Here is a 22,677-nt window from a genome sequence, read left to right on the forward strand (position 1 = left end):
AGATGACCTCCAAAGAAAATCAGACCAGAAGGAGAAGGATGACCAAAAAGCCAGGGATGAAATCCAGTCTTTAAGAACCAGAATACAACTAGAATCAAGTGACTTCACAAGGCAGCAGGACACTATAAAACAAAATCAAAAGAATGAAAAAACTGAGGAAAATATGAAGCATCTCATTCACAAAACAGAAGATTTAGAGTCATTTGGAATGATTTAACATAATGGGAAAGTGTTATATATTCTGTGTAATGAAAGTGTTGTGCATCTCACATCAAGGGTCAGGTGGCACTTTGACACCAACCATCAAAGTGTTGCCAAGCTTGGTAAAACTGACAGAAAAGAGGTTCTTGAACAGAAATTGAGGAAATATCATTTGCAGTATCTTAGTTTCTGCAACTATATTTCTAGAACAAATATGAGAGCTGCCAGTTTTCAAAGTTTACTGAGCTTAACAAAATATGGTAAACCCCTCTCCGATGGGAATATTATCAAAACGGTCATGTTATCTGGGAGTAATTCCCTTTTTCATTTCTCAAACAAGAATAAAATTATTCAATGTATCTCTGAGATGCCACTTAGCAGAAATACTATTAAAGATTGAGTCCAGCACATGGCAAGTGATGTTAGTCAGCAACTCATCACAAAAGGCAGACTGTTACTCCATGTGCTTAGATGAAAGCACAGATATAAATAATTATGCAAGACTGGCAGTAATTTTTCATTAAGCTATTGGTGACATCATGAGAGAAGAACTGGTGAAACTGGTGTCTTTGCCTGAAAGAACACAAGGGATGGATATCTACTAGATTACCTATAAGGCCTCTTCTCACTCTCAATTTATAATGCTACGTCGACCTAGGCCAGAAGAGAGGTTAGAATGTAGTCAGGAGAGGAAATAAGATTGAAAATGAGGAAAATTATAAGCAAAAGAAAAGAGAATGCTGTGACGGGGGGGGGGGGGGTTGTCACAAGACATTAGATCAGAAATGAAAAAGGGCAGAATTATCCACAGCTCAATGATATGGCCTGGCTTAAAACTTCATTTTTTTTACAGATTTTATATTACACCCCAATGTACTGAACTACAAGGTGTAGAGAAAACAGCAAAAAGGATGTTTTGTAATATCATAACATTTGAGAGGAAAACTACAGGCTTTTGAAAGGGACCTTGAAAGAGGGCAACTAAAATATTTTCCAAGTCTAAAAATTAATTTAGAAAATTTTACATTTGCAGACAATCCTACAAGCCATTAGGAAATCTACAAGGAATTTTCTAGCAATAGAGCAGCTGCAAAGGTGAATTTTAGAAACACATTTTTACAGTTCTATAAGATGGAGGCAACCCTGTTTTCTTACTTCTGATAAAGCTAAATTTGAAGAATTTGATCTTTCCCACTTATACTAATTAGATTTAGGAAATCTGGAAATGGAGCTATTGGAATTTCAAGAAAACTTTATCTAGAAAAATAAGTTCTATGACTTGCATGAAACACTTGAGAAGATAGAAGGGATGACAAAGGTCAACACAGTTCTGAAAATGAAATCCTTAAAGTGTGGAATTCTCTGCCAAATAATTTTAAGTCAATGAAAACATTTGGGATTGCTTTCTTTATTTTGTTTGGATCATCTTATGCTTGTTAACAGCAGTTTTCATCTTTGAATTATATCAAATATGACACCACAAACAGACTAACAAATGACCTGAGTGCTGCATGTGTTGCTCTCAAACTTAGAAAGTATGAGCCATGGTTAGCCAAATTATCAGCATGCATACGATAGCAAAAATCACATTAATTGTTCAAAACCATGCCAAATGCAAACTTTTACCTTTCAATAAAAAGTTGTTTGTATCATTGAAAGTTCTGTTATTGTGTTTTTCTTTTAAGACAAAAGATGTTCATGTACGAGTTGGTTTTTTTTCTAAATTAAAACCTTCATATTCAGGTTAAATTGCCATATTGGCACTTAGCGATAAATAAGTGGGATATGGGATGCAATTTGGGCACCTAGACTCTAAAAGGTTCACCATCACTGGCCTAAGATAAAGAGAAAATGTGAAAATCACACCCATGTAATCACACTGTGTCCCTGACATATCAGACTGGTTGCCCTGTAGTTGAATCAAAATACATGAAAATAAAGAGCAACTTCTGCTTTCACAACAGGCAATTCTATTTCGACAAAATAGCAATCAAGAAATTGTAAGAGTCATCTTGAACTCATTACTATTCTTTGATGCCCACATTTCCAATATTCTGCCAGCACTGCTGTCCCTTCAGAATATCTCTTTTGAACCTCTTCTTCCTGTTCTTATTCACAATGCCTTAGTCCAGACTCTGCTTATTTTTCACCTAGATTATTAAAACCCTTTCCTCATCTTACTTCCTATCTCTACAGGCTCTTAGAATCTTGGAACTGGAAAGGTCCCCAAAGGGTCATCTAGTCTAACCTAACTTTGACATGAGTCCTCTTAATCCTATCCAACTTATTTATTTTCACTCACTGCTTCTGGCAAAATGGATATTCTTCTCCCATTCATTGTTATGCTATCACCAACCTCTTTAGAATCTTGCAAGTGTCCTAGTGTCATACTACAGATCAAGTCAGTAGCCTCACCATGGATTTCAAGTCCCCACAAGGCATAGCAGGATTACCTCCAGTAGTCCCATTTTGTTTCCGGGTGTCCTTCTCAGACATACTTCTTACAAGTCCTCTTCATTTAGTCAGAAGGCTCTTCAGTGAGCCATGTTATGTGACTGAAATACCAATAGCCCAGCAATCTGCTTAACTATTTCATTATTCAAAAATGTTCTTAAGTCATTCAGTAAATCTTAGGACTTCCAAATTCATCAAAGAGATATCTTCCTCTAGCAAAATGAACCTCCACAGTCAGTTTCCCTATCCTCTACTCTCATATACACACACCCACTCAACTCCAACTTGCATCTGTAGTCTATATTCAGATGTTTCTGTATTCATTTGTTTTCATTCTATTGTCCCCAGGTCCTCTATTCTTTCACATTAACATTACAAGTTATGGACTACCAACTCCTACTATTGTAATAGTGGGGAAATTAAGAAGGAACCAAAGTTGCCAATTACTTGGGGAATAAATAGAAAGTAACAACACTACAGCCCAAGTTGGGCTGTTAACAAATGGAGTCAGTTCTGACTGGACTAAAGGTGTAAGTAAAATTTCGCTTCAGTTCTCCTTCTTAAATGATGTTCTTTGAAGTTCCCCTCCTTAATACATTGAATCTGATTGAAGTCTCTATTAAAATCAAGATGTCTATTTATTTAGGTATAAAAGGTTGAAGGGTAATGAGGACAGAGGGAAAAGGAAATCCCTGGCTATTTCCTATACAGATCTGGGGGGTATGAACCAGGGTCTTCTTCAGGATAAGCTCTGAGGTTCCCCTAAGGGACAAAAGTCTTTATCCTAAAAGTGTCACCAGTTGAAAAATAAGATCTTCTATGGTTCAGGCAAAAGGATTGATAAAATGGGTATCTTCACAGCAAAGGGTCAGTTCCTTCTCTCTCAGCTCCAGGAGCAAAGAACCCCTGGTTTCCCAATTGCTGTCTTTTTGAGCTTGGCTAAAAAGTTTCATACCATTCCCCCAATGTCAGCTGGGGTTCCATTTTCTCTTCTCCTGAGATAATCCTTCAAATTCAATCTTTACATTGCTTCTGGTCTTTCCCTCTTATACACTATGCAGAAACAAGGGACATTTTGGTACAGCTCTAAGCACAACATCATAGTTGGTACTCAAAAACTTTGATAACAAAGCTACATTGTTTAAACTGAACATGTGACCCATCTTCATAATAAATATTCATTTTCAGTATGTGGCATTTTGAATTATGCAAATGAATTATACATACATTTTATTTAGCAAATATGTTCAGGTTTGGGGAACATACTAACCTCCATAACCATAAATATTTTGTTGTCAGTCTCAAGCACATGGTAAAGACGACAAATATGTTGATGACTGAGGTTCTTCATAGCATCAATCTCTGTCTTTACACGAGGCAAATCATTCTGCAACAAAAATTTCAATGCTCAAGTAATCTGAAGCAGGTTATAAGACATCTGTATCATATCAAAGGAGGAATAGAATATTCAGTCGTCTTTATATATTAAGTTCTGTACATTTCTAAAGAGCCCTATTCCCTAATCTACAGATGAGAGTAATATCAAACTCAAAGAGAAACAGATCCCTGCAGGCTGCATATTGACCAAGAAAACTACATATTAATGTTGCCTATGTTATGCTGAATTTTGTTAAACATTTCCCAATGACATTTTAACCTAGTTCCCTTTGGCACTCTGGAGTTTTGCAGTCTTGTGGCATCTCTAGCCTAAAAAGAATATGTATACTTCAAGCAGGTAGGTGGCCCAGGCCTGGAATCAGGAGGTCCTATCTTCAAAAACGCCCTCAGACACTATCTAGCTATGTCACCCTAGACAAATCACTTAATCCTATTGGCCTAGCTCTTTCCCTTCTGTCTTAGAGTTGTTACTAAGACAGAAAGTAAGGGCTTAAAAAAAACAACAGGGATATACAAAACTTCAAAAAGAAATCAGTACTGAGTTTATTTGGCTGGAAAAGATAAAGAAGAAAAGAAGCGAGTCTACCTGCTCCTCCCCTTCCAAAAGAATTGTATACATAGACAACACACAGAAACATAGTACATGGCACAGCTCTGAACAAGTCTTAACAAGTTTGTTGCTTTAGTTTTACAACACTCTTCTTCGAATACAGTTCTTGTCCTCAGGAAACCAATATACATTTTCTTATCCCATTTCTGACTAAAGAACTGAAAGGAGTTGAAAGGAGAGAAGGTCTTTTACCCTTGGGATTTCCAAGAAAAACTTCTTTGTGTTTGCCCTACAAATGAAAATTCTTAAGCAAAGTGTTTATACTTAGACTTAAAGAAAGCACAAAATAAATTTCAATTGAAATATAAATCATTAAACTTAGAATCATAGTTTTCATCTTTTTATATCCAATAATATGAGTAGAAAAGACTGAAAAATTCTAATTTTCAAGCTTTTAAATTAAAGCAAATTTCTCATTAGAACTTGATAAAAACAGAGCTTAGAAACAGATAGATTATTCACATAAACTATGCACAAAAAATATAACTATAGAAAGTAAAAGCTCAATAGTAACAGATAAATTAATATAACACTCTTGTTTCCAAACACTGGAATGAGAGGTTCTCTAACAGTTTCAAAAAAGTTTTCCAAACCTCCTCCAATAAAAACTCATACTCTGAGAAGAATCAGAGAAATAGCTAGACTATCCTGCAGAACAAAAGGCATAAACCTTGTCTTTCCATTCCTATATTATCACAAACATTTTCTGCTGTTTAGGATTAAAATCCTTGAGAAGACTACATAATTCATGATTCCACTCCATCTACTCTCACTATTTTCTTAATCCCTTGTAATCTGATTTCTGAATTTATCATTCCACCAAAACTTCTTCCTCCAAAGTTATCCTTGATCTCTTGACTGCAAAAATCAATAGCCATTTTTCATTCTTATCCTTCTTAACCTCTTTGCAATCTTTGACACTGTTAATCACCCTCTCCTTCTTGATTCTTCTCTCTAGATTTTTATAACACTACATATACTTTCTTGGCTCTCCTCCTACATATCAGATGGTCCCTGTCTCCTTTGGTGGATTTACAATCAACACAAGTCAGCTAACCATGGCTCATAGGGCTCTGTCCTAAGCCCTCTTTTCTTTTCCCTCTATCCCAATGATGGTGAACCTTTTAAAGACAGAGTGCCAGGCTCTGGCCCCACCTCACCCTCCAAGACCAAGTGCCTTGCCCCACCCCCACCTTACCCCACACAGGGGAAGGAGAAAGTGCTCCCATTTGTGTACTGGATGGAGGGGCAGGTGATGTGAAAAAATGAAATCAGGCACAGTGGAGAGGGGGAGAGGAGTAGCTCCCCTTAGTCCTTCTGCCTTTTTAGTAACAAACTTCAGGGGAGGGAGGCCGGGCAGACACATGCCCACACAGCTCTGCATGCCATCCTTGGTGCCTGTGCCATAAGTTCACCATCACTGCTCAATACTATTTCATAAAGTGATCTCATTGATTTAATTGTCTTTATGCTGATGATCCTCAAATCTACTTATCCAAACTTAAACTTTCTACTGACCTCCACTCCAGTCTCATATCTCTAAATGTTTATTAGATACCTCAGACTGGATGTGACTCAATATGTCACAAACAGAACTTGTTCTCCCCAACATCCTATCCCTTTCCAAGTTTCTCTATTATTTTTGAAAGCACCACCAAGCTCCTAGCCCCACCAAGGCTTACAACCTAAGTGTCATCCTTAACTCCTCATTATCTCTCTTCCCTAGTATTCAATCTGTTGCTAAGGCCTTTTGTTTTAAACCTTTACAACTGCTCTCCAATATGCTGCCGCCCCTTCACTTTTCTGATGTCGCTCCCTGGTACAAGGTCTCATCTTATTCCTGTATTATTACAATATCCTACTGGGTATACTAGCAAAAAATCTTTCCCCATTCCAGTATTGACATTCAGTCAGCTACCAAAATCATTTTCTTAAAACAGAGGTCCAACCATGTTACTTCTTATTCAATAAACTTCAAGGGCTTCCTGTCACTGCCAGGATAAAATACAAAATCCTAAATTTACAACTCAAAGCTTTTTACAACTTGGGTCCACTCCTACCCTTTCACCTTTCCTATAATCTTCTTTGCTGTTCCAAGACACTCAATCTCAGCTCCAGGCATTTCCTCTGGCTGTCCCCTACCTGGAATATGCTCCCTCTCCATCTCTTTCTTCTGACTTCCCTGGCATACTTCAAGTCCTATAAAAGACTAGTTGAGTGGCATAGTGGTTAGAGGAATAGACCTAGAGATAGGAAAATCTGAGTTCAAATCCAGCCTCAGACATTAATAGCTGTGTAACCTTTGGCAAAAACACCTAACTCCTTTTGTTCTGTTATCTCAATTGTTGAGAGATAAACAGCACCAACCTCACAGGATTGTTTTGAGGATCAAATGAGATATTTGTAAAAAGTATTTATTATAGTGCTTGGCACATAGTAGGTGCTATATAAATGCTTGCTCCCTTTCCAAAATTCTACAAGAATCTTTCCCAATTCTAGTGCCTTCCCTCTGTTGATTATTTCCTATTTATCCTATATGCCACATGTTTATACATATGTGTTTGTTTGTTGTCTCTCCTTTTGGATTGTGAGTTCTTCAAAAGCAGGGACTGGCTTTCTTTGTACCCTCAGTGCCTGGCACATAGCAAATATTTTTTAAGTTCTCATTAACTGACTAACTGAAATTGAGCAATTGAAGCAACCGTCAATGTTTCCATCTTACGCAGTCAGGCTTGTCCTTTCAGCACAGGTAAATTTAGATGTCACAGTATCTTAAGAGCTAAAAACAGCCTTTCCATTTGTGAAAGCCAAAATGCAAAGATTCACATGTCATAAAAATTTTAAGCATATTTTCCAAACTTATAAGATCCAAATTGTCTGTCTCCCTCCCTTTCTTGCACTCTCTCAAAGATGGTAAACAATTTGACAAGATAAAAAGATTTAAAAAACAAGATTAGACAATAAGTAAGGAACTAAGGAATCACCAGGACTCCTTGACTTTTGTGATCTTTTCCCTATCTCAGTCTCTACTCATAGGTGCCACTGGAAAGAGATTCTTCCTTAGACAAAGCATTTATAAGATCCATACCTCTTTCTTCCATCCTACCCCTCTCTCCCCTTCCCCCCCCCAAAAAAAACCTGTTTTTAACTTTAGGAGAGAAAAGAGCTTCTATTCCTCAGGAACAAAGTCAAAGAATGCTACCCCCAGTTGGATACTCTTAGTATTTCCAGGAATCATTCCCTACTCCAATTCAGCTTTCAAACTCTATACTGAGTAATAATTCTCTTGCTAGCAAAGTGTGTCATAAGCCTTAGGAAACCAGGGCTATCATTTGAAATTTCTCCCTAGCCAACTCACTGTGTGCAATCCAGTAGAATACTAAGAGCTCTCCTAGAAAGAAGGCTAGGTATTTGAGATCCAATGCAAACTTGTAAAAATTTTAAGAAAATCTAGGAGATCTCCTAAAAATGTAAGGAATTAAAGCAAGTTACCATATAGAACCATATATAGTATCAAAGAAAGACTAAGTGGAAATAGAGCATCAATTTAGAAAAGCAAGAGATGTTAACTGATTTCAAAGTAAGGTCATTATGCTTTTGAGTGGTATTGTATAACTGAAGGAATTAGCTGACTTAAAAAGGTATCCCCATTGCCCCCAGTGAATCTTATATTTAACTAACTCCTTCTGTAGCTTCTTATAACAAAGATTAACAATTTAGGGACCAAATCATTAATTGGACCAAACATAATCTAATGAAGAAAGTATACCTCAAGGACCTTCCATCAAAGAATTGGAGCCCTGTGCTCTATCATGAAAGAACTAATCTGAAATACTGTTCTAGTATACTGTTCTACACTTATGTGCTTTAAGTATTATAAAATGACCCAATATTTATTATGGTCAGTTAATATACAGGGACCTGTCCAAGTTCATGGCAAAATCAGAAAGTCAGACTATGGCCTAGAAATTCTAAAGCTCACATATCTCAAGGTCATCTTGTCATCTGATTAAATGTATTTTCAACAAATTGTAGTTTCACAAAATATACATTAAGTGAGTAAAATGCTTGATTTTAGTTGAAATGAAAAAACACATCATTAGCTCATTGTCATAGCACCATCTTGTCAATTTCCACTCCACTGTAACAGCCAAGTAGGGAAGAAGCCAATGCACAGGTTGAAAGACAAGAGCAAAAAGATGAAACAGAGGGTCAAGTGGCGGGACCGTACTAACCACAAAAACCGCAAGAGCAGGGCTATGGAATGCCAGACCTCTGTTCACAATTGGCTGAAACCTTAAGGAAACCTATGGACCTCCTATAGAGATCACCCTATGGAGGATTGTACCGTGTCACCTACCTTATCCAAAATTCTTATCTCTGCCATCTGATATAGGATCCTTACCATCATTTGACTCTTTCCTGACAAAATTACATGCCATGGACCCTCAAAATTCTGGTTTTTCAGTTGGGGGTAGGCTGGGGACATCAATACCATTCTGCTCTCTACACTACCATAGTAATGTTGCTGCACTTTTTATAGTCTTGAAAAATTCAGGCTGAAAAAAAAAATCTGAGGTTAAAATTTTTTTATTTCCAGGGTCAACACTTTCTTTTAACAAATAGTCTCATTCAAGCCTGGAAAATACACAATAGGGTTATACAATACAGGTGTCCTGATCATTTCTATCTCAATTTGACTCATTTTTTTTAAACTCACAAAGCTACCTCCTTAGTTCTGGTCCTCATATCCTCATACCTAGATTACTGCAATGACCTCTTAATCATCTTTCTGCCTCTTTTCACTCCGGGTCATCCTACACACTGCTGCCAAAGTAATTCTCCTTAAATGCAGATCTAACTGTGTCAATTACCTACTCAATAAACTCCAGGGGTTCTCTATTGCCTCTAGGATAAAAATATGCATTTCTTTGCTGAGCTTGTAAAACCCTTCATGACATGACCCTGACATATTACAGCTTCAATGTACATTACTCCTCCTTCCACACTACTTGATCCAACCAAACTAAGCCTCTCTGCTCTTCAAACACATTACCACCCCCATTCCCTTTTGACCGATTGTCCCCCATGCCTATAAAATGAACTCCCTCTTCACTTCTTCACAAAATCCCTCTCTTCCTTCAAGACATAACTCAAGTGCTACTGAAGAGAATGAGAATCCCTAACCCCCGACTCTTTTAAAATAAGACCCCAGGTACTACAATCAGTATACAGCCAAAGGAAGTGATTAAGCTGGGACTATGACTATTTAATAACAAAATAATAGTAGGATTAATAGAATTCTACTAAGTATATTTTTAAAAGGAAAAATTCTAACTATGCAATATATCTATCTACTACTTCTTTTTACTATAACTTTCTATCAACCATGTAAGGCATGTCAGGATGATGAGTAATGGGGGCCTTGGAAATGGCCATAGAGGACACATCCGGAGATGTGAGGGTATCTTTGGACTCCAATGACTAAGAAGTAGTGACCTAGTATTTCAGCTTTTAGTAACCAACCGGTACTCAATAAGAAGCCAAGACAAGATAGTATCCAACCACAGGTAGAAAATGAACCTCACACCAATTCATCCTAAATGGACCTTCTGCCCATCCATCTGAAATGGGTCTCCCACCCACTGAGACCTAGAATTGGTGGTTGAATACTTTGGTGGGACCTCGAATGATATAACATTAGCATATACCTGTCTTAGAACCTAATTATTAGTCTCTCTCAATAAACCTGTTATTGGCTTGGAGCTTTGCCTGTTTTCTTTCATATTGGCTAAAAATATTCACCACACTACCTTTTACATGGTCTTTCTTTATTGTCCCAAATGCTACTACTTTCCCTCCTAATCTACCATATATAAATATTTTGTAATTATTTGTATTTATTCTATATAGTTATACATGTATTATTTTTAATCTCCCTCACTAAAAAGTAAACTATTCAAGATTGGTTCATTGTTTCATTCTTTGTATCTATATTCCTAATATCTTTCACAGTACCTCTTCATAAGCACTTAATAAATGCTCTTTGATTGACTGAAGTGATGAGTTGCAACAAAGCTTCTACTCCCATTTTACCAGAGGAAATATACTCAGCTAAAATTAAAGGTTTTATTTTCCACAATAAACTCAGTTCTCCCAAATTCATGAGCCTATCCTATGAAACATAAAGAAATTTTTTGGCAAACAATTAAGGCAATCAAAGAAATCTGTCATATAACTCATACTTAGAAAATCTAGAAACAAGACTCAGTTAAGTGGCTGGATAAATGGATTATAGAGAACTCATTATAAGCATCCTTACTTAAACTTTGTCAAAATGATGGACCAAGGTGAATTTTGCTTCCTCTAAAGTAATATTTAATGCCAAAGATCCCTATACAATGAACACTACTAATCAGAGACTTATGAGGTTCATTTAATATTAAATTTAGAAACAGAAACAAATAAAAAACACTTACCCCTAGTGTATTCTTGTCCATGATTTTTATTGCTACCTTTTCTCCGGTGAGAATATGGCGAGCAAGCTTAACCTTTGCAAAGCCACCTGAGTTTAAGAAAAATTAACATTTCAAAATTAGCATATTTAGGAAGAGGCTAGGTAATATAATGACCAGAATTAAGGACTGAGGAAAACAAGTCACCTCATATTCCAATGACTTCCATGTTTCTACTCTTTCTTGCTACATCCTGATTCTTTCTTCAAATTGGTTCCCTACTGAGTACTATATTAAACCTTTCATCATTAAAAAAAAAATAGTGGACTGTGTTTTTCAAAGTAGTACATGGGACTGATTTTAGGAAAAAAAAAGTGCTCTTTAGCTAATGCTTTAGAAGTACATTTTTTTACATATTGAAAAGGAACCTTCTGTGTATATATAAAGACATATATAAACCAACCACATAAATAAACAAAACTAAACAAGCTTGGTCCCAGATAAGAGATAAGAATATGTACTTTGTTCCCTCTTTGAAGATGTAGAGACCTATAGATATAAGAAGACTGTATGTGCTGTCAGACTTCAATCCAAAATGCTTTTTTATCTCTCTTTTTTAATTCTTTGTTGTAAAACATAGTGAAAAGTGAGCAATGAATTGAGAGTCAGACCCTGAGATAGGAGGTCCTGGGTTTACTTCCTACTTGTGTGACCCTGGGCAAGTCAATTAACCCCCATTGACTAGCCCTTATCACTCTTCTACCTTGGAAACAATATACAATATTGATTCAAAGATGGAAGGTAAGGATTTTAGAAAAAAAAGTATAGATAGATAGAGATATGTATATATGCATAGTGAAAAGATACAACTGGAAATGATGATATAAACATAAAAGAAATCAACAAAAATGTATTTTTAAAAAGGAGAAAGTTTGTGAATAGTCTGCCAAAGACAAAAGACTAATAATACTTTCAAGATCAATCGATCTTTTAATAAACTTGTATAGATAAGCAACTATTTCTAAACACATAAAAATCTTCATCACTATTTTGTGCATTACAACATATACAAGAGAACTATAAATTTCCCTACTCCCTTACTATTTATAAAAAGTCCTACAAACATTATCTCTAAAGAAAAGGTGAGTTAAAGTTCTACATGTACTAACATTGGATTTAAATGAGATTTCCTTGGCCTCAGACACTTCCTAGATATGTGACCTTGGGCAAGTCACTTGACTCCCATTGCCTAGCCCTTACCACTTTTCTGCCTTAGAACCAATACCTAGTATTTATTCTAAGACAGAAGGTACGAGTTTAAAAAGAATTTTTTTAAAGGAGGTTTCCTATTGTGCCATACTATGCCAAGAAACATGCCTTGGTCCCTTATTATTTCACTGGTTTAAATTACTGATTTACTAATGAAATAATGACTATTTCTTTTCAGCAGGAATTTATCTAAAATAGGAACCTAGAGAAAAAAGGATCATATCATGTCCCTTCTCATCAATTTTTAACAAAATCTCAAACCATGCCCTAACAAATACTAATCTATGTATGCAGAGAGTATAGAAATTCCAATCTACATACTGTAATTACTCATCATGTAATCCCATACACCTACAAGTTTTTCAGGTTATCTGATACATGTCCAAATACTTGCTATAAGAGACGTCATTAGGGATATTTGAACATTCAGCTTACTAAATATTCCTGCCTTTAAACAAATAATTTCCATTTTAGAAATGAGAGATTATAGATTAAAATTAAAATAATTTGTCACATAGAATCAAAGAAGTGAATGTGACAATGATTAGAGTATGATATACCAGCACTTGTACCCACAGGAGTAGGGGGACCCTGGTCACAGTTCCTGGGAGTAAAAGAGTGCTTGGGGTTACTCAGAGACTCGAGCACAGGTCAGGAGAGTATTAAATACATCTCTCCTTATAGCATATCACCTTGAAAGAACTGAAAGCAGACAGATCCCCAGAGGCAGCACTGAAGGAAGCTACAAAAAGAATCTGAAGTTTGGTACAATGCTCTTTTCACCACTGTTACAGAGCCCAACTTTAACAGTTTTTTTTAACTAAAAGAAAAGAAAAAGGCAGGAAATGAGCAAACAACAACAAAAAAAAGGAAATTTACCATAGAAAGTTATTTTGGTGACAGGAAAGTCTCTCTCAGACTCAGAAAAAGACAATAAAGTCAATATTGCTGCATCCAAAGCTTCCAAGAAAAATATTAATAGCTCTCAAGCCCAAAAAGAATTAATGGAAGAGCTCAAAGAAGATTTTGGAAATCAAATAAGAGAGGTAGAAGAAAAACTGGGAAAACAAATGACTTATAGGAAAATCTTGAAAAAAGAGTCAACAGCTTGGGAAAGGAGACACAAAAAAATACTGAATTAATTAATACCTTAAAAAGCAGAATAGTACAATTGGTAAACAAGGCACAAAAATTAAATGAAGAGAAAAAACTTCATAAAAAGCAGAACTGGCCAAATGGAAAGATATACAAAAATGCACTACAGATAACTTTTTGAAAGACAGAATTTAGCTAGCCCTATGGAAAGAGTTACAAAAATTCACTGAGGAAAAGCATCATACTTTAAAAATTAGAACTGGACAAGAGGAAGCAAATGACTTCCTGAGACATTAAGAAACAAAGTAAAAAAATGAAAAATAGAAGAAAATGTGAAATATCTCATGGGAAAAACAACTGAACTGGAAAATAAATCTAGGAGATAATATAAGAATTACTGGACTACATGAAAACTACAATCAAAAAAAGAGCTTAGACATCATCAAGAAATAATCAAGGAAGGGACAGCTGGGTGGCTCAGTGGATTGAAAGCCAAGCCTAGAGATGGAAAGTTCAAATCTGGCCTCAGATACTTCCTAGTTGTGTGACCCTGGGCAAGTCACACATTGCCCCCATTGCCTAGCCCTTACCACTCTTCTGCCTTACAACCAATACACAGTATTGATTCTGAGACAGAAGGTAAGGTTTTAAACAAAAAAAAATCATCAAGGAAACCCTGATATACCAGCAAACAAAATAAAAATTGAAAGAATCTACTAATCACCTCCTGAAAGAGATCCAAAAAGAAATAACTACCAGGCATATTACAAAATTCCAGAATTCTCAGGTCAAGAAGAAACTATTGCAAGCAGTGAAAATGAATCAATTCAAATATAATCAGGATTACACAAGACTTAGCAACTTCTCCATTAAAGAACTGAAGGGCCTGGAATATGATATTCCAAGGGGCAAAGGAGCTAGAACTTCCACCAAAAATCACTTACCCAGCAAAATTAAGCACAATCCTTCAGGGGAAAAATAAATATTCAATGAAAGAGAGGTCTATCAAACATTCCTGATGAAAAGAAGAGAGCTGAATGGAAACTCTAACTCTCAAATGTGACTCAAGAGAATCATAAAAAGGTAAAAAGGAAATAAAAATCAAAAGATATTCAATAAGTTAAATTGCATATATCCCTAAATAGGGAGATAATTCTTGTAATTCCAAAGGGTTTTTATTATTATTAGGGCAGCCAGAAGGAGTATATGTAAACAGAGGACAAGGGTAGGGATTGAATATGATAGGATGATATAAAAAATAAAATTAAGGCATAAGAAAAAGAAATGCATTGGGAAGAGGGGGAAGAGGAAATAGAATGGAATTTTTAAAAATCACAAATACAAGAGGCATTTACAGTGGAGAGGAAGATGAGGAATGAGGGAAGGAGAAGCTGTGAACCTTATTATCAGCAGATTTGGCTCAATGAGGGAAGAACATATACAATCAATTGGGTATGGAAAGCTATGTTACCCTCCAGGAAAGTAGGAAGGTAAGGGGATAAAGGAAGTGGGTGGGGCAGATAGGAAGACAAATGAGGGGAAATGGAGATCAGAAACTAAAAGGCGGGGAAACAGAATGGGAAACAGGATGGGAAGTAATACACAATAATAATGGTGCAAAAAATTTTTACAGAGCTCTCTAATAAAGGCTTCATTTCTCAAAAACATAGAAAAATGCATTGAATATATGAGATATAGAGAGATATAGATATAATAAGTCATTTCCCATCTGATGGATATGTACAGGCAATTCTCAGATGAAGTAATTAAAGTTCTCTTTAGTTGTGCCAAAAAAAAAGCTTTAAATCACTATTATTTACAGAAATGCAAATCAAAATGACTCTAAATTACCACCCCATACCTATCATACTGGCTATTATGACAGAAAAAGAAAATGACAAAACTTGGAGGGATATGGGAAAGTTGAGACACAAATGTACTGTTGGGGGTATTTAATCATTCGGAAGAGCTATCTGGACCTGTGTCCACAGGGCAATAAAAAAGTGCATACCCTTTGACTCAGCAATACCATTACTAGGTTTACATCCCAAAGAGATTTTTAAAAGGTGGGGGAGGGAGGATCTATATGTACAAAAATATTTAAAGCAGGTCTTTTTCAGGGAGCAAAGATTTAGAAAATCATCAACTGAGAAAAATGGTTGAGTAAGTTATAGTGTATGATTATAATGGAATACTATTGTGCTATATATAAGAAATGACAAACTGAAGAAGCTCAGAAAAACCTGGAATGACTTACAGGAAGTAAAGCAGAGTGAAATAAGCAGAACCAGAACACTATACACCCGTGATGGTGAACCTATGACCATTTTCTACGACACGTGGCTACATGTGGGCAAAGCATGCCTCGGGGCCAGGAGCAGCTGCAGCTAGGGCGCATGGGGCTCCCATTGGGGTAGGGAGGAGGAGCATGTGGAAGAAAAGGCACGGGCAGTTAAAAAAATATCAAAACCAACAAAAGAAACAGAGTGACAGATGAAGTTAGTAGCACTTGCTTGGGCTTAAAGTGTACAAAATACAAACTTCAATTGAATATTTAGCCAATGAAATTCAGCAACAAAAAAGTCACTAATAGGCAGGTTAAAGAATTCCTCCTCTTCCTCACTTATCTTAGTTCATGGCACCCACTCAGGTTAAATAATATCAAGACCAACAAAAGAAACCAACTGACAGATGAACAAAGAAGTCACTAAGCAGGTAAGTTAAATAATTAGTTTTGGTTTTTTAAATAGTTATATATTACAATTATACATTTTTGTTAAACTATAAATATCACAAAATTATGGGTTTTTTCTCAAAGTGACACACCACCCGAGTTATGCTCGGTTTTTTGGCGAATTTTTACACACCAAGCTGAAAAGGTTGCCCATCACTGCTATACACAATGATAGGAATACTGTACAATGAACAACTGTGAATACCAGCTATTCCCAGCAATACAATAATCCAAATCTATCCCAAAGGCCTCGTGATAAAAATGCCATCTATTTCCAGAGAAAAAGAACTGAGTCTGAATCCAAACAAAAACAAACTTTTTTCACTCTTTCTTAATTTTTTTAAAATTTCCTTACACAAAAGGATTATGACAAAAAATGTTTTACATTTTACAAGTTTTTTATATTTTACATGATTACACATATAAAATCTACATGAGACTGGTTACTGTCTCAAGGAGAGTAGGAGTTGGAGGGAGAGGGAGAGAATCCTAGACTCAGTCTTCTTTGGAAAAAGTTGGAAACTTTTTAAATGTAATTGAAGAAGAATAAAATAAAATTTAATATGAAAAAAGATTACTCCTATCCAAAAGATTACTACTATGGACTAGAACTAAGTTAACACTACTAAACAGAAACTCACTGTACCTAAACAGAAGGATTTAAATTAAAAAACCAGAAGGTGGCAGGATGCATGGATATCACCAAAAGCCTTAACTTAAGAAAGGTAAAAAGTAAAGAGTTACAGGTCAATTAAAACAAAAAAGGCTATCAAATGTTTACCTCCTCTTCATTACTGGTTGGCCACTCCAATCAACAAGTAATTGACTGTGGTACACATACTCAGGTGAGGCCAAGCAGCTGAAATTTTGTGATTAATTAAAACCTTTGAAAAAAAATCAGAACTCTATCTGGCAGTGTTTGTCCTAATCTAATCTCCCTCTTCTAATGTCATGAAGCATATATAGTATACTTAACAAGAGTGCTCATTTGACAGAATGATATAAATCAGAAGACATCAGGAATTCATGGATTATGTGTAAATTATCTTGATTAACTATCTTGATATACTAGAGTGTAAGGCTGACTCTATTTACCTAGGATTTAGAGTGACTGAAGAAACTGATTATCTTTAGAACCCAGAATAACTTGAAGAAATTGACTATCTGAAAATTAAGGAGGTCTCAGGTTTGTGTCTCAGGTATAATTTTTCTTCAGGGGAAAAGAAACTAAGTTGCATAGAGTCTGTGCTGTGCTTCTGTTTACATCTGAAAACTCAAATATCATTTGCTTGCAAAAAAAAAAAAGACTTACCTGTCCCAATAGTTTCATATAATTCATAATATTTGAGAAGTTCATCATAGTCTCCCACAGCCATGGTGAAAGCTTGTTTCAAGTTACCAAAAAATAAAAGCACACAAGCTGTTGGGTAGAAATAACACAAAAACATTATAATCTAGTACTAAAAATTGTTGAAAGGAACTTTTATATCTAAAGTTTATTAGAGATCAAAAATAGTCTGTTTTCTCAATGCCTACAACAGTCCTTTGCACATATTAGAAATTCAACAAATGTTTGATGATCTAATCAGTTATATATGATGAAACCAATCATCTGATTGATCAATATCAACATGTATAAGTCATTGTCCATTTGTAGGGTTGACCATTGAACATTCCTGCCCAGGGCTTATCTTCCTCCTACTAAACCTGCCTTTTGACCATTAGCATCTACACCAACAAGTCTGAACTGAGGAAATAAAAAAGAGATGAAGCTCCAATGGGTTGATTTTGTTTCCTGCTTTGTTGGGAGAAGGGTCAAGCTAAATGAAATCTAAGTTAAAATTCTGGGTTAAGATGCCACTTTTTGACTTTCTATGGAATTTAACCACTAAGGAATCTTCCCTCTAAGGAATTTTCCCTCTAAGGAATCAGAGATAAGCAAAAGTTAATGATGGTAGACTGCTTCTTCAACAAGATAAATCTTGCAATTGCATTGCCTCTGGACAAACTTCTATTCTGTATAATAAACCACATAATACAAATGCTTGGCAGAATTCTGAATTGCATTCTTGCATTTCTAGAAGTGTTCTATTAACAGTTTAGATCCTAATCCTGGCGCTGCCAATTTATTGGTCACAAGAGCTTGGACAAGTCATTTATTTAAGCTTCTTTTGGTCTTAGTTTTCTCATAATCATCAAGGTACTTTTCTAGCTTCAAAATCCTAATAAATAATCCTTTACAAGATTGTACATCTATGCATATGTGAATGTGTGCATGCTGGTAGCAGAAAGGGAAGAGGGAGACCAGAACAGAGCAGTGGAGCACAAGGTAAATTCATACAAACTCAGAAGGCTTGAGGCAGGCTATAAACTTGGAGATAGTGTAAGTGAGCGGGGGAGGGGGAGTTGGGAAGTAGAGTAAGATGTTCTAAAATAGTCCCTTGCCTACTGAAATAAGCTCATATATGAGGTTAAAGTTCAACAAGGGTAAGAAAGGTCTCATTCTTCATTTCCTCTATGACTCATGAGGCACTTCACATGGTAGGGACTCAAAAATTTGAGGAAATGGAAGAAATGAACTTTTCTCCTTATACTCCTTGGGCTTCCTTCATTCTAACCTAGGAAGAGAAAAACAAATGCCTCCACCCGATTCATTAAAAGCAGCCCAAGTGACTGCCTAGGTAGGCTGCCACAGATAGATCAGAGAAATAATCATATATCAGGATGACCTAATCTAATACAGTCCCTCTCCACAGAGACTGCAATGAAAAATCAGAGGATAAAACCCTGGCATTGCCACTTATTGCCAGTGACATCTTGGTTGAGTCACTTGACCTCTCTGGAACTATGTAAAATGGGGGGAAGGAGGGGGGCAGCTGGGTGACTCAGTGGATTGAGAGCCAGGCCTAGAGACAGGAGGTTCTGGGTTCAAATGTGACCTCAGACACTTCCCAGCTGTGTGACCCTGGGCAAGTCACTTCACCCCCATCACCTAGTCCTTACCACTCTTATGCCTTGAACCAATACACAGTATTGATTCTAAGATGGAAGGTAAGGGTTTAAAAAATAATAACAACAAATAAATAAATAAAGTGTAGGGGGCTCACCTGTAAAATGAAGGGGCCGAAATAGATGGACTTGAAATATCCTTTCCAGCTCCCAATTTATGAGCTCCCAAGGAAACTATTATTATTCCCATATTACAGATGACAACAATGTCTCCAAGAAGCAAAGTTTCCACAGGAATAAAATTCAAAATTGTGTTGCTAAAAAACTACAGGAATAAGATATTTAATAAAATTTTATGGTATCTTTCTGCAAAACAAAAAATCTGAATTGGATGTCAGCTCTGCCAATTGAATTTGCAGCTGACACAATCAAAAGAGTATACTCCAAAGAGTATAAAAGAAAATCCCTAGGGAGATGTCACTGGTCTCTATCTATGGCCATCAGCATTTTTATCAATAGCTTGGACAAGGACATAAAAGGAATGTCTATCAGCCCTAGGGATGGCAGTTTTTTATAGGAGCACCAAGTTAAAGATTTTAAAATAATCGCTGTTGACTGGAACAAGGCCAAAAGTAACTAAGTGAAATTTGATAGTGGCAAATATCAAGTCCTACATATATGTTCAACAGAATGCAGACCTTCACAATGGGAGATTCTTGGCTTAAAAGGAATTTATATGAAATATTTTAGGGGAGTACAATCTCAAAAAATACCAAAATAAGGTGATATTCCTACCAAAAATACAAATTTAATCTTAGAATTCTTTTCAATGCAATACAGTATCGTAAACAAGAGTGGTAAGAATTCCACCATACTATGTCAGACCTCAGGTTTTGTGTTCCAGTCACAATGCTAAAAGGTTATCCAAAGGATTATGATAAAAAGGGTGAAGGGCATAAAAACAAGGCCACATGAGGAACCAAAACTATTAACCTGGATAAATTAGATTAACAAAAAACATAATCACTAACTTCAAATAACTGCACAGTTCTTGAGTGGAAGGAAAAGACTTGTTCCTAGTGGCTCCAAAGGGCAGAAATAGGAATACAAGTTATGAGGAGATAAATTTGTAAAAGAAAAGTTTCCTAACAAATACTTTTGTTGGAGGATTCAGAGCTATAAGGGACATCTGAGATTTAAATTCCCTTATTCACAATTGTTTCATTGAACATGCTCAAAGTTGCTGTAAGTATCAAATGAAATAATTATAAAGTGTTTAGCAGTATCAGGCACAAAATAAGCATTATGTTAAATATTATTACTGTTTTAATTATTACTACTACCAGTTCACAACATGTAGGTCTAGAGTCAGGAAGACCTGAGTTCAAATTCTGCCTCAGACAGAAGTGGTTGTCTGACCAGGAGCACATCATTGAATGTCTCAGACTCTATTATATCTTATTTAAATAGGGATAATTAATAGCACCTACTACCCTGGTTGTTGAGTGGATAAAATGGGATAATATTTGGAAAGCACTTTGAAAACCTTAAAAAAATATATACATATATATATACACATGTTCTAAGTATATATTCCATAATATATAAATGCTAGCAATTCTTATTAAATAAAGCATGTAAAAACATTTTGCAAAACTTAAGGAGCCATATAATCATAGCTATTATTAAATCAGACATATAAAGTGCTTTGCAAATCTTAAAGCCCTCTATATATGCTAGCTATTATTAAACCAGATAACATGATAACGCCCTCTGCAAACCTTAAATAACTATATAAATGCTAAATGTATATACTCATAAAATATATAAGTGCTAGCTGGCTATTCTTAGTAAATGAGTCTTCCTGACTCCACTGGGGTTTTCTTGGCAAAGATACTGGAGTAGAGTGGAGCTCATTTCATAGTTGAAGAACTGGGACAAACAGTTAAGTGACTTACTTCCCCAGGGTCACTCTGCAAGTAATTATCTGAGGTCTCATTTGAACTCAGGTCTTCCTGACTCTAGGGCCAGCACTTAGCTGGCCCTTCTATTAAATACTAGCTATTATTATTATTAAAGCAGATTTGTTAAAGCACTCTGCAAACCTTAAAGAAGTATATAAATGCAATACAATATATAAATGCTAGCTATAATTATTAAATCAGAAAACATGTAATGCACTTTGCAAACCATAAAGTCCTCTATGCTATTATTAAACTAGTAAACATGTTAAAGTGCTTTGCAAAATCAGATAAAATGAATTTTGCAAACTTTAGAAAGCTAGCAATTGGGGGGTAACTAGGTGGCTCAGTGGATTGAGAGCCAGGCCCAGCAACGGGAGGTCCTGGATTCAAATCTTACCTCAGACACTTCCTAGCTGGGTGACCCTGAGCAAGTCATTTGACCCCCATTGCCCAGCCCTTACTGCTCTTCTGCCTTGGAACCAATACACAGTCTTGATTCCAAGTCAGAAGGTAAGCGCTGGGGAAAAAAAAAAGTGCTAGCAATTATTACTATTTTTTCATGTGTCTGTGGCACGGACCCCTTTGGAATCTAGTCAAGGCTATCAACCCTATCTTCGAATAAATAATGCCTCTTTGCCCAAAAAGTCAAAATCTAGCCTCAGGCACTTAAGAACTGTGTGACCCTGGGCAAGTCACTTAACTTTGCCTCAGTTTTGCGTCCATAAAATGAGCTGGAGAAGGAAATGGCAAATCATCTCAGTATCTTGGCCAAGAAAACTCCAAATTGGATCCTACTAAAAAAAGCCCATACAGTCAAAATAGAAGGAAGTGTAAATAAATTTCACTTAGAAATTGAGAGGGGGGGGGGCGGGGAATTAGTTTTTTTCACCTCTCAAATTCACGGACCTACTAGAATTCACCCAAGTACTCCTGGAGCCTCTACCCCACTTCGTCACAGCCTCCAGGGTCGGAGTGGCTAGTTCAGAATGCCCTAGCAGGTTTAGTGACCCGACCTGTGGCGGGAGCAGCGGCGGCTACTAGGACGCTGGGTCTCTTCCATTCCGCCGCGACCCAATAGGATGTCTCCAAGGGCTCCGTGTCCAGTCTCCCGAGCCCATTCCCGCCGGACTGCGGCGGTCACTCACCTGTGAGGAAGAGGGAAGGGTCTGAACAGGGTGGTGGGAAGGACGAGTCTAAGCAGCTTAACCGTTGAGCTAGTCGTAGGGAAGAGAAGCAGAGAAGGCAAACCCACTCAGCCGGTACTTCCCGGGAGCAGCGTTCAAAACTCTCGGCTCCCCGCCTCGTTTCCGTCCGCCAATAGAATCAAACCTCAGAGACCGGAAGGGGCGGGGGGGGGCAAATAGGGGGCGGGTTTTCACGTGTCTGGATCTAACCACGTGGGAGCCTGGAGCGAGAGGCGTACCTAACTACGCCCTTGGCCCCTCCTCCCCCTGCCTGCCTCTGCAACTCTTGTGTAGGCGATGTCAGTTTGCCAATGACTTCCCTTTCCTAATATTTATTGCTTTTAATTTGAAACCAACCCGACCG

The 22,677-nt window shown here is 36.7% G+C and overlaps 1 protein-coding gene across 3 annotated transcripts in view; it reads right to left on the minus strand.

Moving 5' to 3' along the window:
* Window positions 1–22,444, minus strand: part of MELK (maternal embryonic leucine zipper kinase) — an 89,900-nt gene extending 67,456 nt beyond the window's left edge. Inside the window, exons 1-4 of one of the 3 annotated variants that reach the window (XM_007497994.3) lie at window positions 22,275–22,444; window positions 17,529–17,636; window positions 11,143–11,228; window positions 3,926–4,042 (exon numbers count right to left, since the gene is read on the minus strand). In XM_007497994.3, coding sequence (XP_007498056.1) covers window positions 3,926–4,042; window positions 11,143–11,228; window positions 17,529–17,592 — 267 coding nt within the window. In that variant the 5' untranslated portion in view covers window positions 17,593–17,636; window positions 22,275–22,444. Of the gene's footprint in view, window positions 1–3,925; window positions 4,043–11,142; window positions 11,229–17,528; window positions 17,637–19,323; window positions 19,491–22,274 lie in introns of those variants that run through there. The other 2 variants (XM_007497995.3, XM_056806720.1) reach the window with 2 other exon arrangements.
* Between the last annotated feature and the right edge of the window lie 233 nt (window positions 22,445–22,677).

Source organism: Monodelphis domestica, chromosome 7, assembly GCF_027887165.1.
Source record: "Monodelphis domestica isolate mMonDom1 chromosome 7, mMonDom1.pri, whole genome shotgun sequence".
Classification (NCBI taxonomy): Eukaryota; Metazoa; Chordata; class Mammalia; order Didelphimorphia; family Didelphidae; genus Monodelphis; species Monodelphis domestica.